This window comes from Canis aureus, chromosome 19, assembly GCF_053574225.1.
Source record: "Canis aureus isolate CA01 chromosome 19, VMU_Caureus_v.1.0, whole genome shotgun sequence".
NCBI classification, from domain to species: Eukaryota; Metazoa; Chordata; class Mammalia; order Carnivora; family Canidae; genus Canis; species Canis aureus.
The window spans coordinates 43,813,973-43,835,267 of record NC_135629.1 but is presented as its reverse complement, the minus strand read 5'-3'; the positions used below and the strand labels follow the sequence as shown (position 1 = coordinate 43,835,267).

Below are 21,295 nucleotides of genomic sequence, written 5' to 3'. Positions count from 1 at the left end.
AAAATCAGAGTGTGAGCTACCAGCCTGATAGGAAAGGACATCAGCGGACATGGGCAAACCATGAGAAAAGATGCAACGGTTCAAAAAACACAGTGCTTGGGGCAGGCACCTGGGTGGCTCCGTTGGTTGAGTGTCCAGCTCTTGGTTTTGGGTCAGGTCGTGATCTCATGGCTCATGGGCTCAAGTCCTGCAGGGGGCTCTGCACTCACTGGGGAGTCTGCTTGAAGATTCTCTCCCTCTGCCCCTCACCCCTGCTCACACAAACACTCGCTCTCAAATAAATAAATCTTTTTAAAAAAACAAACCACAGTGTTTGCAAAACACTTACTATTGGGGCACAGCACGTCACACCTCAGCTGCCCGAGGCCACTGCAGTATAGAACAGTCATTGATACGCCTAACAGTGACTTCCAGGCATCAGGAAAAGATAAAATTATGTTTGTGACTCACCACTTAAAAGGACACGAATTATGTTCTGTATGAAAGTTTTCTCTAATGGCCAGGTTTTTAAAATTTTTTGTCATTGGTATGGGGGAATTTTAGTATTAGAAAACTAACTTGGGATGCCCAGGTGGCTCAGCAGTTGGGTGCCTGCCTTCGGCCCAGGGTGTGATCCTGGAGACCCAGGACCGAGTCCCGTGTCAGGCTCCTGCACTGAGCCTGCTTCTCCCTCTGCCTGTGTCTCTCTCTGCCTCTCTCTCTCTGTGTCTCTCATGAATAAAATCTTAAAAAACAAAAACAAAAACAACTAACTTATAGGTAATAATGTCCAGTGCTGAACAACCTACGCAAGGTTTTTCATGGCCTAAGCAGGGCTTGTACAGGAAGCAGAGGTATCATTTTGCAAACTTTTGAACTAAGTTTTTAAAATGGGCCCTCATACTTGAGTCACCAAGCGGGGGTGGGGGGGTGGGGGGGTTGTCTGGCCTGAGGGCTCAGTCCAGGAATATTAAATAATATAATATAATAATATAATATAATTATATGATATAATATAATATTTGTCTCAGAGCCACTACTACTTAAAGGCAGCTGTAGCCTGGCCCCGTGAGCACACTGGGCTGAAAAAGGTGAGCGGGTTTTGTGATTTCTCCTGAGTTCACCCTTTGAGAGGTATGGACAGCACGTGCAGAATGTGGCCGCTGCATTTACCTTCCGTCATCTCAGTTCATCATGGGACCACATGCTATCAATGCCCACCGCCCCCACAAGCCACTTATCCTCGCCTGGAGGACTCTGCAGAAGGGTCGTTGTGTCTCTTCACCTGGAGGCCTTTCTGGGACATGAGAGCATGCTCAGCCCAGGCACAAGAAGTGCTGGGAGGTTAACATTCCAGGAGCAACACTCAACCCGATAAACAAGGTGGATGATGCCCTGGTCTCCTCACTCCTGAGTGGGATGGAGCTCGGTGGGCCACAGTGGTAACCTGCACCCTTTCTCAGCTTTCTTCCCTTTCCTGCCTCATGCCTCCATGCCCTTACCATGCTTCCTGGGGTCCCCTCCCAAGTAAACTACTTAAACCAAAACCCTTGTCTCAGGGTCTGCTTTCAGGGGAGCCCAGCTCCTGGACTTGGATGCCAGCCAGACAACAGGATCCCGTCAGACGCTGGCATGCTGCTGGGCCAGCTACCAAATTCCGACCTGGGAACGACTGGGGTGAGGAAGAGAGCATCAGGCTCTGGTCAACCAACTGTCACCACAGGAGATGCCAGGACAATTGGAATGCCCCATGGCACACTGAAAGAGACCCACGTCTCCTACATGCAGAGGATGGAATGTGCTGAGGATCAGGCCAGGATGGTATCATGAGTGGTGTGACCACGAAGTGGACCAAATTCACAGGCCTGGCAAGTCCCCTTGGCTCAAGGCAGGCTCTGATTAGGAAGGACGAGGACTCTGAGATGTGTGATGGGCCCATGTGAACAGATGCCTTCAAGAGCCTTGACACCCCAGACCTCCCTGAATGCTTGGGTCTAGCAAGCAGCTCATGCCCGGGCTAGTGAGCAGCCTCCTCTCACCTGGAGATCACGTAAGGCCTCTCTTGACAGAGAACGCTGGCAAGATAACCTCTGTCTTCCCCAAGATCTGCCCCCACTCACGCTCATTATTCCTAAATCAGACAACATGGAGGAGTACAAGTATGGCCTGCGTAGAGAGAGACTGTCCTGCTAGGAAAGGAAGTGAACATGACTGGCATGAGCTGACATGGACTGGCATGAGCTGGAAGAGCATGTGTGGGCACGGATCTTGAGGATGCTGGTCCAGTGGATGATGGAACAGAAGCGGCTAAGAAGAGTTTATCAGTGTGTGGGTTCTCCTCTGTGACTCAGGAGTTGGCACCTTGGCAAGGACACACAAAGCTGGTCCTAACACACTGCTGCAATGCCTCCTGGGAGGTTGGAGACCATGGCATAATGGGGATGGAGCCAGAAGACTCAGAGGGATGGCCCACCGGAGTGGATACCAGATGGGAGAGCCAGCCCATGGGCGGAGAACCCTCCCTTTGCTGAAGCAAGGAGAGAGGTAACATTAGTGCTGATGAGCAGCTCAGTGGGGCTGTCCTCCGTGGGCCACAGCACACAGTAAGGGATGCTGCTACACAACTGGGCTCCCTAGGACTTCTGATTCTCCAATGGACAGGATTCCAGACCAAGAGTCTGTCCGCAGCACATGGCCCTTCCTCAGTTCCCAGCAAGGCAGTTGGGGAACCTCCATCTGATTTCTGGTACACTGTACCCATCTCACATCCTACTGTTACTTTGAAAAAATTATGAAGGATTTTCAAATTCCAATTTTGCATTGTTTTTTAATCTGTAAAATATTGCAATCTTTTTTTTCTGCATGGTGTTGAAAATTGTTATTTAAATAGTATTGTCGGGTAGTCCCAGTGGTGCAGTGGTTTAGCGCTGCCTGCAGTCTGGGGTGTGATCCTGGAGACCTGGGATCGAGCCCCACATCGGGCTCCCTGCATGGAGCCGGCTTCTCCCTTTGCCTGTGTTTCTGCCTCTCTCTCTTTGTGTACCTCTATGAGTAAATAAATAAAATCTTAAAAAAAAAAAAAAAAAAGTATTGTCTAGGGAGGCCTGGGTGGCTCAGTGGTTGAGCATCTGCTTTTGGCTCAGGGTGTGATCCCAGGATCCCAGGATCGAGTCCTGCATCGGGGTCCCCGCAGGGAGCCTGCTTCTCTGTCTGCCTATGTCTCTGCCTCTCTGTGTATCTCTCATGAATAAATAAAATCTTAAAAAAAAAAGTATTGTCTAAATACTACTATTTTGCCTTTTAATTTTAAAAGACTTGCTTACATGAGACCGATCAGGTCTTGAACTTCTAATGGCAAAGCCTTAGTATAATAAGCATTTACACATGAGCCAAGGAAATCATTAACGCCAAATGTGTGCGATCCACTCTATCTAAAAGCACCTAGCATTTAAAAAATGTAAGCACCTCCACAGACCATTTCACTCATCAGAACAGAAATAATAGCAAAGGTTTTATGAAACAGGATTACACATTCAATTCAATGTAGAGCAGTATTTTCCTAATAAAGAATCCTATAAGACACAAGCAGATGATCACCACTTAGTTAACAGAGACTCAGAACGTACCACATAATGAGGAAAAAATATATGCTTAAATGTGGAAGAGAAGAAATTAATAACAAAAACCCTTTATATTTATTTTTGTCAACAAAAGGTCTGAGTCATAAGTTAGCAGGAGCCTTGAACTTTGAAGTTCAACCAAAGGTGCATCATGACAGCCAGGAATGGTACAGTGAAAGTTCAATCAAGACTTGAGCCAATACTCTTAGGAATCCAAAATATACAGACCAAAGAGGCTTGCTTTCTTATTCAAATGAGATAAATCTTAAAACTAGGAAAATATGCAAAAAATAAACATTTAAAACTTCATTTTGCTAGAGTCATGAGTTACACACACAGAAACAGGGGCAAAAGCAGAGAACAAAGTATTCAGATGTTGATAAATCATGTTGATTTATGTCAAAGGATAGCATATTTATCTTCACATGGGGCATAGTTAAGTTTTAAGGTTCCAGAAACACTTCCAATTTTTTTATTGAACTGGAACACACTCTACCAAATATTTCAAAGTTGCTACCAAAAAACAAGTTGAAATTCTATTTAGCGATACAGGTTTCCCAACACTTCCTCCTTCCCTGTGGGCATCAAGTTCAGAAAGCTTCAGGGCGGGAATGAGGGGATAGTCTCTGATGGATATACCAGCATATTCTATTTCTGAATTGTGTACAATACCTGGTCCTTAAGTAATGGAAGAGATTTTTGGAGAGAATATCCATCTGGGGCTAAAGAACTAGGCGGGTGACAGCTCTAGAAGGAACAGAGAATGAGTGACCTGAGCAGTGAGAGGGATTTGGGAGAGGATATGTGATAAATGCTGGCTAGTTTGATCTCCCCTCCCTCCTCAGACTCTTCTCATCTTTTTCAGACTGTCTTCTGTGTCCTTTTGGGGGGACGTTGTCTGTTTTACCCTTTATCACTTTTTCCTCTGATATTGTAACATAAAGCCTCTAAGAAAGACAACAAATTCAAGGCTAGTATTAAAAGCTTGAACAAAAATAATAATGAGCCTTATCATCTGATCAGTAAACACTTCCTGGTGAACAAAATCTTCATTTGTGCAAGTGGGATCAACTCTCTAAGCAGGCAGCACTCAGGGTGTGACACTGCTTCTGGAAATGCGAACAGTTACTAAGCGATGTGATAAAAGTCAGTCCTTTCTGATGCATTACTGTTTTGTGGACCTTATTCATCCTTACGGCATACCGATGCATTACATGGCTGTAGAGATTGAGGCCTCATTTCTAATGACTTATCCAAAATCACTCAAGAAAAAGCAGAACCAATAGAAATATAATCAGTACCCCTTGAAAATGCGGTACATTTTACGTTTATGTTTATTTATTTATATGCACCTGCACCAATTGAATCTTAGGTCTCATAACTGATTTTATGTTGAATATAAGTCATCTTAAAGTGTTATTTTTTTAAAAAAAAATTTTAGTTATTTAAGAGAGAGAAAGATAGTGAGAGATAGCATGAGTGGGGCGGGGGGTGGGGGGAGGAAAGGCAGGCTCCCCCAGAGCAGGGAGCCCAATGTGAGGCTCGATCCTAGGACCCCAGGATCATGACCTGAGCTGAAGGCATATACTTAACCGACTGAAAGACCCAAGCACCCCAAAGTGTTATTTAACATGTAATTTTTTTTAAAAAGATTTTATTTATTCATGAGAGACAGACAGAGAGAGAGAGAGGCAGAGACACAGGCAGAGGGAGAAGCAGGCTCCACGCAGGGAGCCCAACGTAGGACTCGATCCCGGGTCTCCAGGATCATGCCCTGGGCTGAAGGCGGTGCTAAACCACTGAGCCACCCAGGCTGCCCCTTAACATGTAATTTAAGAGAATATTCTGGAACATGGAAGTATAAAGATTATATTTATTCTCACTCTGGGTACTTTCTCAATTGTAAAGTACCGGATGGATCTGACTTCTTCATCCGTGATCCAGATTCATGATAAGTTGGCTGCAAAAAATGTCCCCCCATCCTCTGGTAATTACAGCATTTAGCTAGAGAGATGGAAGTTAATCAAATCCTCGTGTTTGCTATTAATTTTCCTTATAATGGATATAAATGCTGCCTATAAAAGTTGGTATGCACACTTTCAGTGCATTCATATGTTTTTATGAGGAAACAGAGAAAATGAATCTGGTTTTGAAAAATAAGGTTTATTTTGTAATAACTATCTTTTAATAACTGTTTTTATTTTTACACTGGGGGAATGCACAAGAATAGATGATGCTAGCTTTAACATTTAATGAAACGGTGTACACTCTTTCTACTAATGTAAAAGGCCAAGGCTCTTCTTCCCACTCTAAACATCTTTTTTTACTATAAAGAATTCTCATTGCATTGAAACTAAAACTCTGGAGCGCTCGGCAGAGGACGGCTGGCCAGAATCAGTCAGAAGGTCCCCTCTTCTCAATTACATAACTGAAATAGGAAGTCTAGTTCTAAATATTAGAAGCAAAGTCTATATATTAGAAAAATAAAGAGAGGGAAGATTAACAAACTGCTTCAAAATACATGCCTGAGGTGTGAAACAGCTTGTACTTTCACGTTGTGGCAGCTTCCAGAAGAAATCTTTTTTGAGTTTTAATCTTCAGGTTCGTACCTGGAAAGAGATTAATACTTCAGTTAAGACTGTAAACAGGGGCACCTGGGTGGGTCAGCGGTTGAGTGTCTGCTTTCAGCTCAAGGTGTGATCCTGGGGTCTGGGGATCGAGTCCTGCATCAGGCTCCTCACAGGGAACCTGCTTCTCCCTCTGCCTGTGTCTCTGCCTCTCTTTCTCTCTGTGTCTCTCATGAATAAATAAATAAAATCTTAAAAAAAAAACATAAATGATATCATGATACTTTTTGATGCTGTCATTGTTACCCAATGAGTTTCCTTGAAACCTGTGGGGAAGTTAGAGACGGTCACGACCTACAAGGGGACTCCTGCTGCAGGGTGGACAAAGGACACCTTTGGGCTCCACATCTCTGGATCTGGCACTTAGACCCATGACAGCTCAGGACAATAGAAACTCGGTCATCAACCAAGTTGTCAGATGCGAAGTGCTGAAAGGCCTATGTGAGGACTGGGTCAACAAAGCCCCTTCTCTAAAGACGAACTGGATCTGAGATTTCCTTCCTTGTGGTTTCCCTGGAGCCCTCATAAAGGTAAAATGGCAGCTGGGTTTCCAGACCAAACCGTGGAGGTCAGAAATGAGGCTGAGCAGCAGAGTCCATGCGGGCTGGGAAGACTGGCCGAGTGGTGAATATGTGGGCCCACTGCTACAGGCTTTCAACTGTGCGCCGAGTTCCTGTAACTGGACATGTCCCTCCCTGGGCAGCAGGCAGCTAGGGATCTGGTTCTATGTAGAGCACGGGCTGCTAAGCCACGCTGGCTACGGTACCCAGCCACAAGGACCGCATTCTCTAGCACCTAAATTGTCACTGAGGGCAGGCACCAGATGACCAGGTCTTAGGCTCCTACAAGGACACTCCTGGGGAAGAATACCCAGGGATGCCCTATAAGTTTGCTGGGCTTCCCTCCTGATATCCTGCTTAAAAGGATCTGTTGCTAAGAGGAGCCTAGTGTAGCTGTGTGTGCCTAAGTCCTAGCTGAACCCAACTGAAACCCTCGTGGGCAGGATGGAAAAGGCCTGGCCAAAGCTCTTCCGTTCTCCTCAAATGCAGGCTTCTAGACTAAATGACAGCAAGTACCCACTGGCCTGATCTCCCCGGACACATACTGAGATTTAATGAAGAACACACGTCAACCTGGCAGCAAGGCAAATCCAACAGTCAGCAAGGCTTACTTGGCCAGTCTTCTCCTCAGGTCTTTGATTTGGTCATTCTTCCTGGTGAGAATCTCTTTCATGTTTCGAAAAGCTGCTGTTTGTTGGAATTTCTTTTCTAATTCCTGCACAGTGAAAAGTGTCAGTCAGTTACTACGGAACAGTGCAGAGAAGTAGCACATCTCATAAGCGTGTACATTTTTGCTCTAATTTTGCTAATATTTTATATTATTTTCTCATTTCTATTATTATTTTCTGATTTCTTTTTAAAATTTACTTATACAAAATTAAGGCTATGCAAATTTTAAAAATACATTCCTTCAAAAGAGAAGTCAATAAAACAGCAACACTGTCAGTATATAAATACAACATTAGCATATGACCGGAACATATTATGCCCTAGACATGAGAAATCTGTTTGAAACAGTAAACTACTTCTTAGGTGAAATAAACATGATCTTTCCCCCATATCCCAGTGGTGCCAGTACTCTAGGAGGAGGATTTTTTCATTCAGTTACATTTTAGCTCCAATATGCTTGAGAATTTAATCCCTAAACTGCAGAACACAGTTTTCTAACGTTATTTCATAGAAATTAAGAACAAGGGATAGAAAAAGAGAAGTCACCCATCCCTGTGCCAGGCTGTAAGGGGGATGGGCAACATGGGGGGTGCGAGGCAGCTCATGGAAGCTATCCGCGGAGGAGGCTTTTACCATTCATAGGAAGGAGTGGGGATTTTTATTATCCTAGATCTCGCCCAAAACGGAAGAATCTCAATGGCTAGAAATGATATATCTTGAACACGTACTGGCTAATACCCTGAGAAAAAAATAAGGCAAATCTGTAGCTGGCCTCCAACATGTCCCTGAATTACACTTGTTCCTCACCTGGGTGGACACACACACACAGATCTGACCTTTTCAGCCATGCTCAGCTGTTCCTGAACCCTGAGTAGGTCATGCTTGGCTGTCGCCAGATTCTCCTCCAGGGACTTCTGACTTTCTGTCTTGTCGTTTAGTGTCTTCTGAAACTCACTCTTCAAAGCAGCAACTGTGTTTTCCAAGTCATTCAAGTCTTGAGCTTTTATAAAATCCTATGAAAGATACATGCACTGACATAATTTCTTGTTGGCATCCTGGCTAGGAGCTGTTTTACAACAGTGGTTCAACATTGGGACATGAAAGCAAGTGTTCCGCTGTGCGCCCCGGTTTCCCCTGCCAGCTGGGGGAAGCTCCTGCTCCTAGAGGGGAGGGGGTTGGCGTCCCCCGCTCTCCCCTGGCCGTCCTGCATGGTGTGCTGCACGCGGCAGACGCTCAGTGGTCATTGATCTCCAAATATGTAAGGTATCATTTATGAATTGCTGAAATTCCAAAGAGGAATAGGAGAAAGGTGAGATCCTAAATTTACAAGGTTGTGTGTCCCAGAGTAGGGACGGCGAACAAGTTTTGTTTTTGAAGTCGGTTAAAAAAAAATTCTAGTGAAGAATTCTGAATGATGTAGACGGAAATATAATAAACCTGATATAATTTGTTATAAAAAATTTAATAGACCTAGTCTTAGTCACTATTTACATTAAGAGAGCCAAATCATTGCTTACTGATATGGTTTGGTAATTTTTTAAGACTTTAAGTTTTTTTTTTTGTATTAATGTGGTATGCATGTTTGCACATACTGTCAGCATAATAAAAACAGCCAGATCATATTTTTAACTAGATAATATGTAATAGAAAAAAGTAATACATACTAAATAGGAAAATGGTCAAATTGCTAAATACGAAGATGAAGCAGTTCTACTGACAAAATTCCTTATTTTTTATTTTTAAAGATTTATTTTTTCATGAGAGAGAGAGAGAGAGAGAGAGAGAAAGAGAGATTGAGGCAAAGAAACAGGCAGAGGGAGGAGCAGGCTCCATGGAGGGAGCCCGACGCAGGAGTCGATCCCAGGGCCCCAGGATCAGGCCTTGGGCTGAAGGCGGCGCTAAACCGCTGAGCCACCAGGGCTGCCCGTCACTTATTTTTAAAATCTGGTCTTTTAAAAAGATTTTACTTCATTGCAGCTAGTGAAAGCATGTATACATTTTACTTTTGCCAAAATCTGAAAAGTAAAATTGGAACAAAGACCAAAATGGCTTTTAAATCAAATTCGTCATCCAAAAATGTTTGCAACTGTTTAACTTTTGAGAAATTATAAAGCTGTTTTCTGGAGTGTGTAACTCTGTGTTTTATAAATCTATGGTCCTTTATGTATGAATGAAAATCATATTTATTTTCCTTTTTTTTTTTTTAGCCATCTAAGAATTATCCTCCTATTTAAAAAATACCTATAGATGAAATGATGTAATGTCTGCGATTTACTTCAAAAAACAAGATGGGGGATGCCTGGGTAGCTCAGGGGTTGAGCATCTGCCTTTGACTTAATGTGTGATCCTGGGGTCCTGGGATCAAGTTCCACATCAGGCTCCCTGCATGGAGCCTGCTTCTCCCTCTGCCTATGTCTCTGCCTCTCCCTCTCTCTCTCTCTCATGAATAAATAAATAAAACCTAAAAAAAAAAAAAAAAAAAAAAAACAACCCAACATGATAGAAAGGGAGAAGTAGAGGTAAACAGGAAACCAGATTGGCTAAGCCTTGCTGATCAGCAAAGCTGAGTGATGAGTACCAGGGGTGCGTTACACTATTCCCTCTCCTCTTGTATATTAAAATTTTCCATACAATTTTTCCATAAAAACATGTAACAATAAAAGTCTAATGAAGTAAGTCTGGGGACTGTTTAACAGACATTTGCAATGACAGTACAACCACTAGAAAAGCCAATGCTGCATTGAAAATTCACTCTTCCAGTCTGGCTGATGTGAAATCTGTCATAGTATCTAGCATCAGTGGAAAGGCCACAAGGAACAGAATTGTAGACATGATAACTTCCCACAGGTGGAGGGCTACTCAGTCAACTGCTCAGACAGGCCTGGTGACCCAGCCCTGGATTTCAGCGCATTACACGAATACCACCAGACATACGTGGATTTGAAGATGCATAGCCGGTAAGTTCATTCTATTTTGTCATACTCACTGAAAGCCAACTTAATAATAAATTCTGTATAATAAAACTGAACACAAATCCAATTAGCTAAAAACTCTTTCTTTCTTCGTTTCCTTTCCCCCATTGTAATTGGAATGTCAAAACCAAAGGGGTAAGAACTTGAAAACAGTTAAACTTCAGAACATCTTATGTGCTAGTGGTCTCTTGGGACAGGTGAAGCATGTGAGCTGTCTACCTGCCCCTGTAGCCGCCCCCCTCCCTGGCCTTTCCTGGAGGGGGATTAGATGGCCAACAGTGGCATCCCTCTCAGGGAGGGGCAAAGACGAGGGGCATAATGAACAGTAATTAAGACTTCTTCTCCTTTTTCTTTTTTTTTTTAAAGTAGCTCCACGAGGGCTCTCCAACGCAGAGCCCAATGCAGGCCTTGAACTCATGACCCTGAGATCAAGACCTGAGCGAGATCAAGAGTTGGACATCCAACCGTCTGAGACACCCAGGTGCCCCAACACTTCAAGTTTATACCTTTATTTTACTTGAAAAACATGAAAAAGATAGCTAAAACTTATTCCACTTTTTAAAAAAACTTGAAATATAATTGACATGCCACACCCTATCATTTTCAGGTGTCCATCATAGTGACTGTATTTCTGTGCCATACAAAGGGATCCCTGTGATGAGTGCAGTTACCCACCATCACAAAATTCTTACAGTATTATCGACTACATTCAAAACTTCTTTCACCTTTGTATTTCCTTGGTCAAGCTGTAAATCCTGTAGTGCTCTTTCTAGCTTTGACTTCTCATCTAATGCTTGCGTTGCCTATAAACAGATTTAAACAAAATACATTCAGTATTCAGTCTGTAAGCAACTCTTTCAATAATTTTGTTAAAGTATTTCTCAGTTACCTGTATTTCAATGGTCTTCAGCCTTGACTTCAATTTCTCGTTCTCTTCTTGAAGTCTTGAAATTTCCTTTGTGAGTAAATTCGAGGTTTATTATTTTAACTACAGTGTTTTTAATACTTGGAAGTGTTTCACTCAAAAATTTAATTGTAAAATTAAATTTAAATGACATAACAACAGCTCAGACACCTGCATTCCCTAGTGGCCGGTGCTGTCCTGGTCCCGTCCAGCCCACTGCCCCCACACCTATGAGTCACCTGTGACTCTAAGCCTCTTCTCTGGTCTCTCAGGCTCCCTTCAGGCCTCTTTCCTCAGCCTTCTTCTCAGTCTCCCTCCCCTGCCACCTCTCATCTAGCTGGTCTTGCAACTCTTGGGTCTTTTCCGGGCTGACACAACATACCACCTGTACTTATCCCCAACATGGTCTTTATCAGTGTCACACTCTATGCCCAAGCCCCTAGATGCTTCTGTCTGAGCTGAGGCCAAAGGCCTTTGCTCCAAACAGCTCCTTAATAAGAGTCAGCTTTGAGCCCAGTCCTCTTCCTCTCTATGGCTCCAACACACATATCAGCCCAGTCAGACAGCACTGCACTCCGTGCCAAATCACACCAGCCTTCTGCCTCTCACTGCTGCCCATGCCATTCCCCTGTCTGCCATGCCCCTCTTCTTTCCTCTGACAATTAAATGTCTTTAGCCTTCAGCCCAGCTCAGGGACCACCTTCCCTCAAAGTCTATCCTCAGTCACTCATATCCATGCGGAAGGGTGTCTTCTCTGCCACCCTGGGGAACACGGGTTGGAATTCCCCTATCTGTTTCCAGAATATTAATTCTCCCTTCTCAACGAGACTATAAGGCTTTTGAGACAAAAAGCTAAGCATTACACTGCTTTTTTTTTTTTTAATCTAGTAACATCTAGCACAATGTTGAGAATACAGGAGTCATGAAAAATATGTGCATATAGGTAGTTAATCTTTATAAGTCTAATAAAAAACTCTATCACTGCTATCTTAGATCATAAACTTCAAATAGCCAGCAATAAACACTGTCCAAAACGCCATGCCCTTCCTGTCACCATGAAACGATGCAATTAAGACTGGCTTCAGACTTTCTGGAAGGTGGGTACCCTCTTTTTGGTCCATGGGAACCACAGAGTAAAAGGACTACCGTGGACTGATTACCCTTGGCGGGCCAAAGCCTGAATCGGCCACCTCCTACCTCAATTTCTCCACCCTCCGGCTGTGCAGGCCATGAGAGGGCTAAGTTAGAGGGTCTGCCTTTCTCACAACAAGCACAACGTTTACCTTGTTCAGGAGTTCCGTGGTTCCACCGTCGTTAAGTGGAACAAGTTTTGGCTTCATGGTATCTATGATGGGCTGACACAGAATAAAGAAACCAAACCAAATTCACCACAGAAGAAAACACACATTATCACTCAACACTTGTACTTTCTAAGTAGAAAACACTGTGTGAAAGCATATCCACTGGGATGCCAGCTCCATGGGGGCACTTCTGGCGTTGGGTTCTCTGCAATGCCCCAGGGACTAGGACAGTGCCTGGCCCATAGTACCTCCAAACAAATTAGAGATGCAAGTGAATCCATCCTCCCATGTCTTTTTAAATAAATTCAGATGGAAGGGAAAGGAGGGAACAGAGGCAGGAGGCAAGGTGCTCGAAGCCAGAGCAGATCTAGATCCCAGCCTCTAGGGACAGGAATTTTAATGTATGGGGTGTGAAACAGACTTCCTCATGAACCTGAGCCAGGGAAAGCTGCCACAGTGCGGCTACACTGAAGGTGAAGAGGAGCTTGGCTAGGCAAAATACTCTAGCAGTTCAGTGATACGTGTTAAAACAGGTGAATCCATGCCCTCTGACCCAGACACTTCTTAGCTAGAAATACATTCCAAAGGAATAACTGGAAAAATGTTTTGTATGTGTATGTGGACTCAGCATCATTTTTCTCTCTGACACCAGGGAGCGTTTGTGGTGCGTCTACATGATGCCATGTTAAGTGGTGACCACAAATAAGGAGAATGATTAAAAAGAGAAGCAGGTCACTAGTCACCACTAGGATTGTCTCCATTTGACAGATGAGGCAAACAAGGCTTGGCTGTCTCTGGCAACCCGCTCAAGGTCACAGAGTGGGAGAGACCAGGCCAGGATGGATGCCCATGCTGTGCATCATCTGAGTAAAGAGTTTATATGGCAGGGAGTGGGATGAACTATGGGGATTCTGTGTGTGTGTGTGTGTGTGTGTGTGTGTGTGAGAGAGAGAGAGAGAGAGAGAGAGAGAGAGAGAAAGAGAGAAGAGTGAGAGAGCACGTGTGCATGAGCAAGTGAGGAGACAGAACCATTTTTTCAGTTCCTTCCACAGTGTTTCTTTTTTGCCTGAAAATATGAGGTAATTACTGAATTCTGCTCTTGAATTGAATGTCTTTCCTTGACTTTACCTCTTTTCATTTTACCTCTGAATCCTCTTGGCAACTTGAGGATTTTAAATACTGGCTATTAAGATATGGACTTAGAATGACCAAAATTTACCTTTTTATTTGAAGATGTAAATTCTGCTTTTTCAAATTCTGCAACTTGTTCTAATAATTCTCTTGAAGATAAAAATATGAAAAAAAATTCATTAGAACAGATCTGTACCACACACCACACACACACACACACACACACACACACACTCTCAAGAATAAGGTCACTGGTAGTGATCTACTACAACATGGCAGGGAGCACAGAGCACCAGGAAGGAAACCTCACCATCTCAGAAATGGTACTTAGTTACTGATGGCCTGGAATCCTGACCACAGGGACCAAATTTAAATATTCTACAGCACCTAGTACCTTGCACCTACTGAATGCAATATAATTGTTAGAGCTAAACTACGGTGTCCATAGAAATATGTCTGAAATTTGTCATCAACTCTGTATTTTTGAAGTGTAAGAGACAGATTGCTCTATGACATAATATACATCCATCATTAGCTAGTGGATGTTCAAGAGAGGCAAACTGGTTTTAATAGAGTGGCCTCAGAAAATTGAATTTGTTCAGGTTATCTATGAAAAAGAGTATCATGGCTGCTGAAAAAGAATATGATCTACTTTGAAGGAAGAAATGCGGGGACCCAACCACCCGATTATAGTCCCTTTTCCCTGCAAAGGTCCATGGGAACTGACTACACAAAAGCCCGTAGAGGGAGTGGCAGTAACCACTCTCCTAAGCTTCCTGGGTCTGTTTCTCAAAGTTTTCTGGGCAGTGGGTAGAGTAAACTGGTTTTCCTGCCACCTTGTGCTGTTCAGCTCCCTCTGCCTGGGCCAGCATGCTGCGCTCTATTTCAAGGCTATGTCAAGCTTCCCTGGTTTCTGGCCCGGTTTCTCTTAGACTAAGTTTTAATTTCATTTTACTTTTTTTTTTTTTTAATTAATGAGCTCTTTGATACTGTCTAGATTATAATCGTTTTTTACATTTCTTATTTTAAAGGTAAGTGTATAATTTAAAATGTAATTATTGAGAAATAAAATTCCTATCCTCCTGGTCTGAATCGATGGCATTTGAATTAAATTTTCATTTGCTTCCTACTCTTCATTCTTTGTTGACCTGTATCTCTAAAGATTCATTATAATATAATCAGGCTGACCAAGAAATGGGCAGGAATAATAAGAGCCTATGAGGAATTTCATGGATCTCAAATGCATCTATAACACCTGACAACGGGAGAAAACAGAATTTTGAAGAGGTCGCTGAGTAGCACCTAAGAGCTCATTCAGTGATCAGATGCTTTGCTACCGACCTCCCCAAACCTTCTCATACCCCAGTTGTAGGAAAAGAAGCGGCAGAGACACTCACTAACTTTTGAGATCATGCCTGGGCCTCTCTCGTCCTAACTGCAGGTACGAATGTGAGTACCTGTTTTCGAGTTCAGAGATATCTGTCTGTAGCTTGAGGTACCACTTCTCGGCCTGTGAGAAAAGCTGCCGCAGAAGTAGCACGTTGGTGTGGGCTGTGTTGATGAGTTCAGACTCCACCTCACTGTAGACCACAGCCTGCAGCCCACTCAGGACCTCGGAGACCTCATCTACGGTGAAGGTCTCCTCCACTAGCCTGAAAAACAACCACAGTCCCAGACTTCTGGATAAACAACCCCGACCATTGACAAAATAAAAACAAAACTAAGAAAACCCACATTCACGTCATCTGAGGGCTTAAGGGTTTAGAGTGAAAAATCTCTCTGGGGGCAGCCTGGGTGGCTCAGCGGTTTAGCGCTGCCTTCAGCCCAGAGCCTGATCCTGGAGACCCAGGATTGAGTCCCATGTCGGGCTCGCTGCATGGACCCTGCTTCTCCTTCGGCCTGTGTCTCTGCCTCTCTCTCTCTCTGTGTCTCTCATGAATAAATAAATAAAATATTTAAAAAAATATCTTGGGGAATTATCTTCTTTATTAATAAAACATACCAAAAATAATTTAAGCTCAGCTAATATTTGTTGAAGCTCAGGTGATTTTTAATGTCTAGTGAAATGAGCAAATGGTGGGAGTGCACATTCTCTAAAAACAGGTACATGCTCAGAAATAGTCCTCCCAAACTTCCAAACTTTTGACTTTTTTCTTAAGTTTTTCAGTTTAAATTTTTTTTTTACTTGAATTTCTACTACAATTACTCTTACCATATTTAGTAGTTTCAAAAGTTACCCGGAAGGTATTATTTCTCCTTTCTTTCTTTTATTTGTCTAGCATTTCAATAATTGTATGAACTATTCATGTGAGAGTCAAGTGGCTATAAGAAAATCAGTGGTAATTAGATGTTAGCACTAAGGCCCAAATGAAAAAGAAATGGACTTAGTTCAAGTTCCTCTGAGCACTGTCAACTCATCATCATCAACAATAGCATTAAAACCCAGTCTCCCACAGAACATTTGAGTCGGGCGGGAACTTCAGAGTCATCTTCTTCCATCCTCTCATGTGACAATTGGGAATGTAGGCTCAGAGTGGGGAGGTGACACGTCTCTCATCCTGCAGGGTGTGACTCAGCCCCACAATCATTTCCAGCAATCTCAGCAACAGGCCCAACTGCTGAATCCTGGGAAAGCGTCTGTGCACGGCATCTACTTTCAAGGGCAGTTTGACAGGGAGAAAGCCTCTCCTCGCCCCACCTGCCCCCAGCTGCTCAGGGGGTGAGGACCAATGGGCCCCAGCCCTGGCTTCTCTTCTTCCAAAAGGACGATGATGAAGAGAAGGGCGACAAAGTCTTATCAGAGTTAGTCTCAAGTAGATAGTATTTGATTTATTACTCTTCAGAGTTTCATTTAACTAGATATTAACCAGTCTAAAAAAAAAATCAAAACTTAACTATTTTTTATGAAAATCCTTATTCGATATATTAACAATCTTCTTGTATGTTTTTTAAGATTTTATTTATTCATTAGAGACACACACACACACACAGATAGAGGGGGGCGGAGGGAGAGACACAGGCAGAGGGAGAAGCAGGCTCCATGCAGGGAGCCCAACGTGGGACTCGATCCTGGGTCTCCAGGATCACGCCCTAGGCTAAAGGCGGCGCTAAACTGCTGAGCCACCCAGGCTGCCCAATCTTCCTATATTCTTTAATAGAACATACCAAATCTCCTTAGAACTTTTTTTTTTTGCAACACAAGTTTATGAACATTTAAGGTACTCAGTGTATAAAGTAAGCACTGAAGTACCTTCTCTGATTTACAGTTGGGCCAGTGAACCTGCTGCTTTCATCTGGTGAAACCAGCTGACCAAATTACATTAGTGGGTTGAACAGATTAACAGTGGACAGCTGACAGTGTCTGCTACTGAGTGCCATGGATGGCTTTATGACACTTGTAGCTCACCTGGAGGCCTTGTGCATTTAACTGTGCCAAAGTCTGATCCCCAAATAATCTGATGTCTCTTGATTAGTCATTTTCTTTTCTTGTTTCCCCTATTTTTCTCTAGATTAAACATGTATTTTGCGTTTTCTACAGACTTTAATTATACTCTATGACTGGTTCAACCAAACTAGTTATCTACTAACAATTTGTTAGTTATGGCTTTTCATGGTTTTCTACTGTCCCCCCCCCCCCCACCACTATGATTTCTTCAATATGAACTGTAGGGATTCTCTCACTAAAAGCCATGCCTTATGGCTCTAATCCTTTAACTAATAACTCAGGTAATTAAAGTTCTAGGATCTTTAATACATCAAGCCAATCATTAACGTACATGTACTTCACTACTTCTGGACAGCTCTTCTGAAACTCTGCAATCTCATAATTCTCATATGTGTATGTTTGGTAATAGATTGCTCCCACCACAATAATCCAATTTCTTGAATTTCACCTATTCATGAGGTGTGATGTGGCTACTCTCAGTGAGTAACTGATCAGGATAATCCCAGCAACAGTTTGTATGGGCTCTGCTACAGCATCCCCATTACAGCTCCCAGAAAGGATGCATGTTTCCCCTTGGGTGTCCTTAGACTCCTCTGATACCTGCTCTCCTTGAGGTCTTGGAAGCAGGAATCTACAGTTTTGAGTCTCAGGCCTCTTTTTGAACGAGCAAATCGCATGTAATTGATAACTTCATTTTGATGGTGCTCATTTAGGCCCAACTCTGCCTAAAAGAGAGAGAAATAATCGTTAGTCTTTAAGATGTGATGAAGCAACTAACAATGAAAATATACAAGATGTCCAGTGGTAGTGATTGCTAGATGTTCACCAGATTCTGTTCTTCCCTTCTTCCCAGTTATATGGCTGCCCAACCATACTTCCCAGCCCTTCCTGCAGCTAGGTGTGGCCACATGACTACTGATCAGTAATGGATGTGAGCAGAAGAGATGTGGGCCATCTCCAAAGCCTGAGCCTTAGGATGTGGCCATGTCTTTGTCACACCTATTTCTCTGTTACCTGGAGGGGTGGTAACTTTGCTGAACCTTGAAGAGGATAATTCCCTAAGGGTTCGACAGACAGCAGGATGAAAGGGATCTATATCCCTGACTGATTCTGTGGAGCAGCATTGACCTACAGACTTCAGATGAGTAGAGAGATGGCCGTTAACTGAGAGAAATACCCTTCTGTATTCTTTAAGCCACTGTTTTTTGGATATCTACTACACCAACTTAACCTTATCCTAGCTGATACAGCTTTAAAAAATATATTTGGTTTTGAAATAGTTATTAATTGGGTCTTTATTTTAAACCAGATGAGAGCTTGACAACTACGAGCTAGAGATTAATGAAGTTTTCATCTTATAGCTATGCTGAAAAGGATGTTATACAACTGAACACGTAATGCAGGGACTAAATGAGTCAGGAATGATCTTTAAGAATAATGATCTATCATATCTTATGGGCTTCCAATGGGAGACTAGGTCTAGCTTCCGAGCCTCTTTTTTTCAGGCTTGTCACTATGGGTGCACGGGGTTGGGTTGTCTCAACACCAACACTAACACAACTGCCAACAGTAAGGCCACCGGGCCTGATCTCCTTCAGCTCCCAAGATGTTCTTGGGGGCTTTTCTGCATCCACACACTTCCTCCCTGCAGTCTCAATTTCCTTAGGACATATGTCTCTAAAGGCCAGGACCTTGCCCACCTGGTTCCCTGAGGTACCCTGTTCCCAGTACTAAGCACAGTGCCTCACAAGCAACAGACACCTGCCAACAAATGAACTTAAAGACCTCCTTTCGAAGGTCACTTCTTCTTCATTGGGCCTTAATGGGTTCTCTTCCAAACTCCTGGAGGACTTGACTAACCAATTATTCTCTCCTCTCAACATTCTACAAGTTTCTTCTTCCTTCAGACTATAGGGAAGACCATATATATAAACTTCATTCTTGCAAACAAAACAAAACAAAACAAAACAAAACAAAAACCACCTCAAACTTGAGAATCCCTCTAGCTATCCCAGTGTTTCTCCAGGCCCCTTCCACCTTTCCTATCCTCATGCTATCTCCTACTCCTTAAACCCATATGCAACTCAAATTGCTTTTGCAAAGCTCCCCAGTAACTTTTTTCTTTTTTAAAAAATATTTTATTGATTCATTTGACAGAGAAAGAAAGCACAAGCAGGGGGAGGGGGGAGAGCAGCAGAGGGAGAAGAGAAGAAGGCTCCCCACTGAGCAGGGAGCCTAATGTGGGGTTCAATCCCAGGACCCCAAGATCATGACCCGAGCTGAAGGCAGATGCTCAACCAACTGCGCCTTTTCTTTCTTTCCTTTAAAAAAAAATGATCACCTGAGAGCTTTTATTTATTTAAAAAATATATACATTTTTTAATACAGCTGACCCACAATGTTCCATTCGTTTCATTGCCGATGTATTTCAATGGCCCATGTCAGTGGTACCCCCAACTCTGGCTTCAGTCCTTCTTCTGAACACTATGCACTGGTTAAGTGGGGCTGCTATTTAAGCTGCCATTCTACATCTGCTGGAAAGATGAACGGAGACGTTTTAGCATATGGGACAACTGGCCTTTTCGGAACAGGTCAAAACAAAAGAAGGATCGCCCAAGTTTCTTGGGCTGTAAAGCGGCTGGCGTGGATTTTTATAGTCGCCCTCGCATCTGACAGCCGGATTCCATCACGTTCTCCCTCCTCAATCCGTTATGATACGTAACTGTTCATGCTGCCAAAGGGTGTGTGTGTGTGTGTGTGTGTGTGTGTAAAAACTTGGGAGTTTTCGGAACGGAATGAGAATTCCGCCCTGCGCCTTCTGCCGGTGGCCGTTCCCTCCAGCTCCCTCCACCAGCCATCTTCGAGGTGAGACTCGGGCCGGCCGGCCCAGGCAGGAGCGAGGAACGACACGACGCGGCGGGGAGAGGCTGCTAGGAGCCGGAGGGGCTGCGGCCGGCCAGGACGGCCCAGGACGGGCTCCGCCCGGCTGCAGCCACGCCCTCCCACGGCCCCAGGTCGGAGCCTCCTCCGCGCGCGGCGGCGCCCGGCCCGCTACTTACCATGGCGGCGGCGGGAGTCGCAGCCCAGGGGAGCGGGAGAGGCCAGGCGGAGATCCACCGAGCCCGGGGTCGCCGAGGGCGGTTGGGCCGCAGAAGATGCGGCGGGAGGGCAGCTTGTTTAGAAGCCTCCGGTTGCTAATGGGAACGGAGGCACGTGATCCGAAATGATGCATTTTTATTGGTCCTCAAGATCACGCGACAGGAAGCTCCGTGTGACCTGCCGACCGCCGCATGCGCACTGGCTTCCAGAGGCCGGAAGTCCCGCCTACCCGCGCCACGCCGACTAGGGAGCCGGCCGCCGTTGCCAATGGTAACGGGAGGCCGCCTGGACCCCCCGCGTTGGGGCGCGCTCTGGAGCTTCGGTGTCTGCGTTGCTCGGAAGGGGTGTCCGTCCCTTCCCGGGTTTGGTGACCCCCACGGTTGTGGCCTGGACGGCTGGCTCCCCGACTTTCCAGTGGTTTCGGGGGACCTGGGCGTGGGCGGCGGGGACTGCTCCTCTCTCCAGCGGTGCCTGGAGATAGGGACCCGCGTGATGGGCCGCATCTCCCGCGCTGCCACGTGCCGCGGTAGAGTTTTGAGTGTCCTCCCTCTGCCCCGTTTTTTTCCTTTTTTCCTCTTATACTCCTGGCAAAAGTCTCTAAGGCTACCTGTAGCCTTAAAAATTAAACCCAAAAGGAATTGGTGAAGGAGCAGTGAATTTCAAACTATTATGCTTAGAATCATCAGGGAAGCTTGGGGGGGCCTCAACCCCCCCCCTCCATTCTGAATTCTGAATCAGGGAGTGTACCTTGGGTGCTTGGAATCTACAGTTTTTATCACACACCAGTCGGGGACCCCTCTTGAAGAAACACTGTCCTGAATCATGGTGGAAATGCAAATCAAAACCGCACCACCACCTGACACCTATCGGAGTGGCTAAACTCAGAAACAACAAACGTGGAGAAGATGTGGAGAAAAAGAACCCTCCTTCACTGTCGGTGGGGACGTAAACTGGTACAGTGGAAAACAGTATGGAGGTTACTCAAAAA

At 44.3% G+C, this 21,295-nt stretch overlaps 1 protein-coding gene across 1 annotated transcript; it reads right to left on the bottom strand.

The window, feature by feature from the left end:
- Nucleotides 1–5,741: 5,741 nt before the first annotated feature.
- LZTFL1 (leucine zipper transcription factor like 1) lies at nt 5,742–20,426 on the bottom strand. The gene is made up of 10 exons (XM_077859183.1): nt 20,268–20,426; nt 17,809–17,933; nt 15,221–15,415; nt 13,852–13,912; nt 12,615–12,686; nt 11,317–11,382; nt 11,153–11,230; nt 8,292–8,468; nt 7,398–7,501; nt 5,742–6,208 (listed from the first exon to the last, which is right to left on the bottom strand). The coding sequence occupies exons 1-10, from the start codon at nt 20,268–20,270 to the stop codon at nt 6,190–6,192; spliced, it is 900 nt and encodes a 299-aa protein (XP_077715309.1). The 5' UTR covers nt 20,271–20,426; the 3' UTR covers nt 5,742–6,189.
- Nucleotides 20,427–21,295: the final 869 nt, after the last annotated feature.

Bases quoted from the DNA above. Each gene is read 5' to 3' on its own strand.
- LZTFL1 (XM_077859183.1), bottom strand. The intron at 8,469-11,152 runs GTGAAAGAAGTT...TATCTTTCATAG, and splicing joins TTGACCAAGGAAATACAAAG to GATTTTATAAAAGCTCAAGA. The intron at 7,502-8,291 runs GTCAGATCTGTG...TTCACTGTGCAG, and splicing joins AGCTGAGCATGGCTGAAAAG to GAATTAGAAAAGAAATTCCA.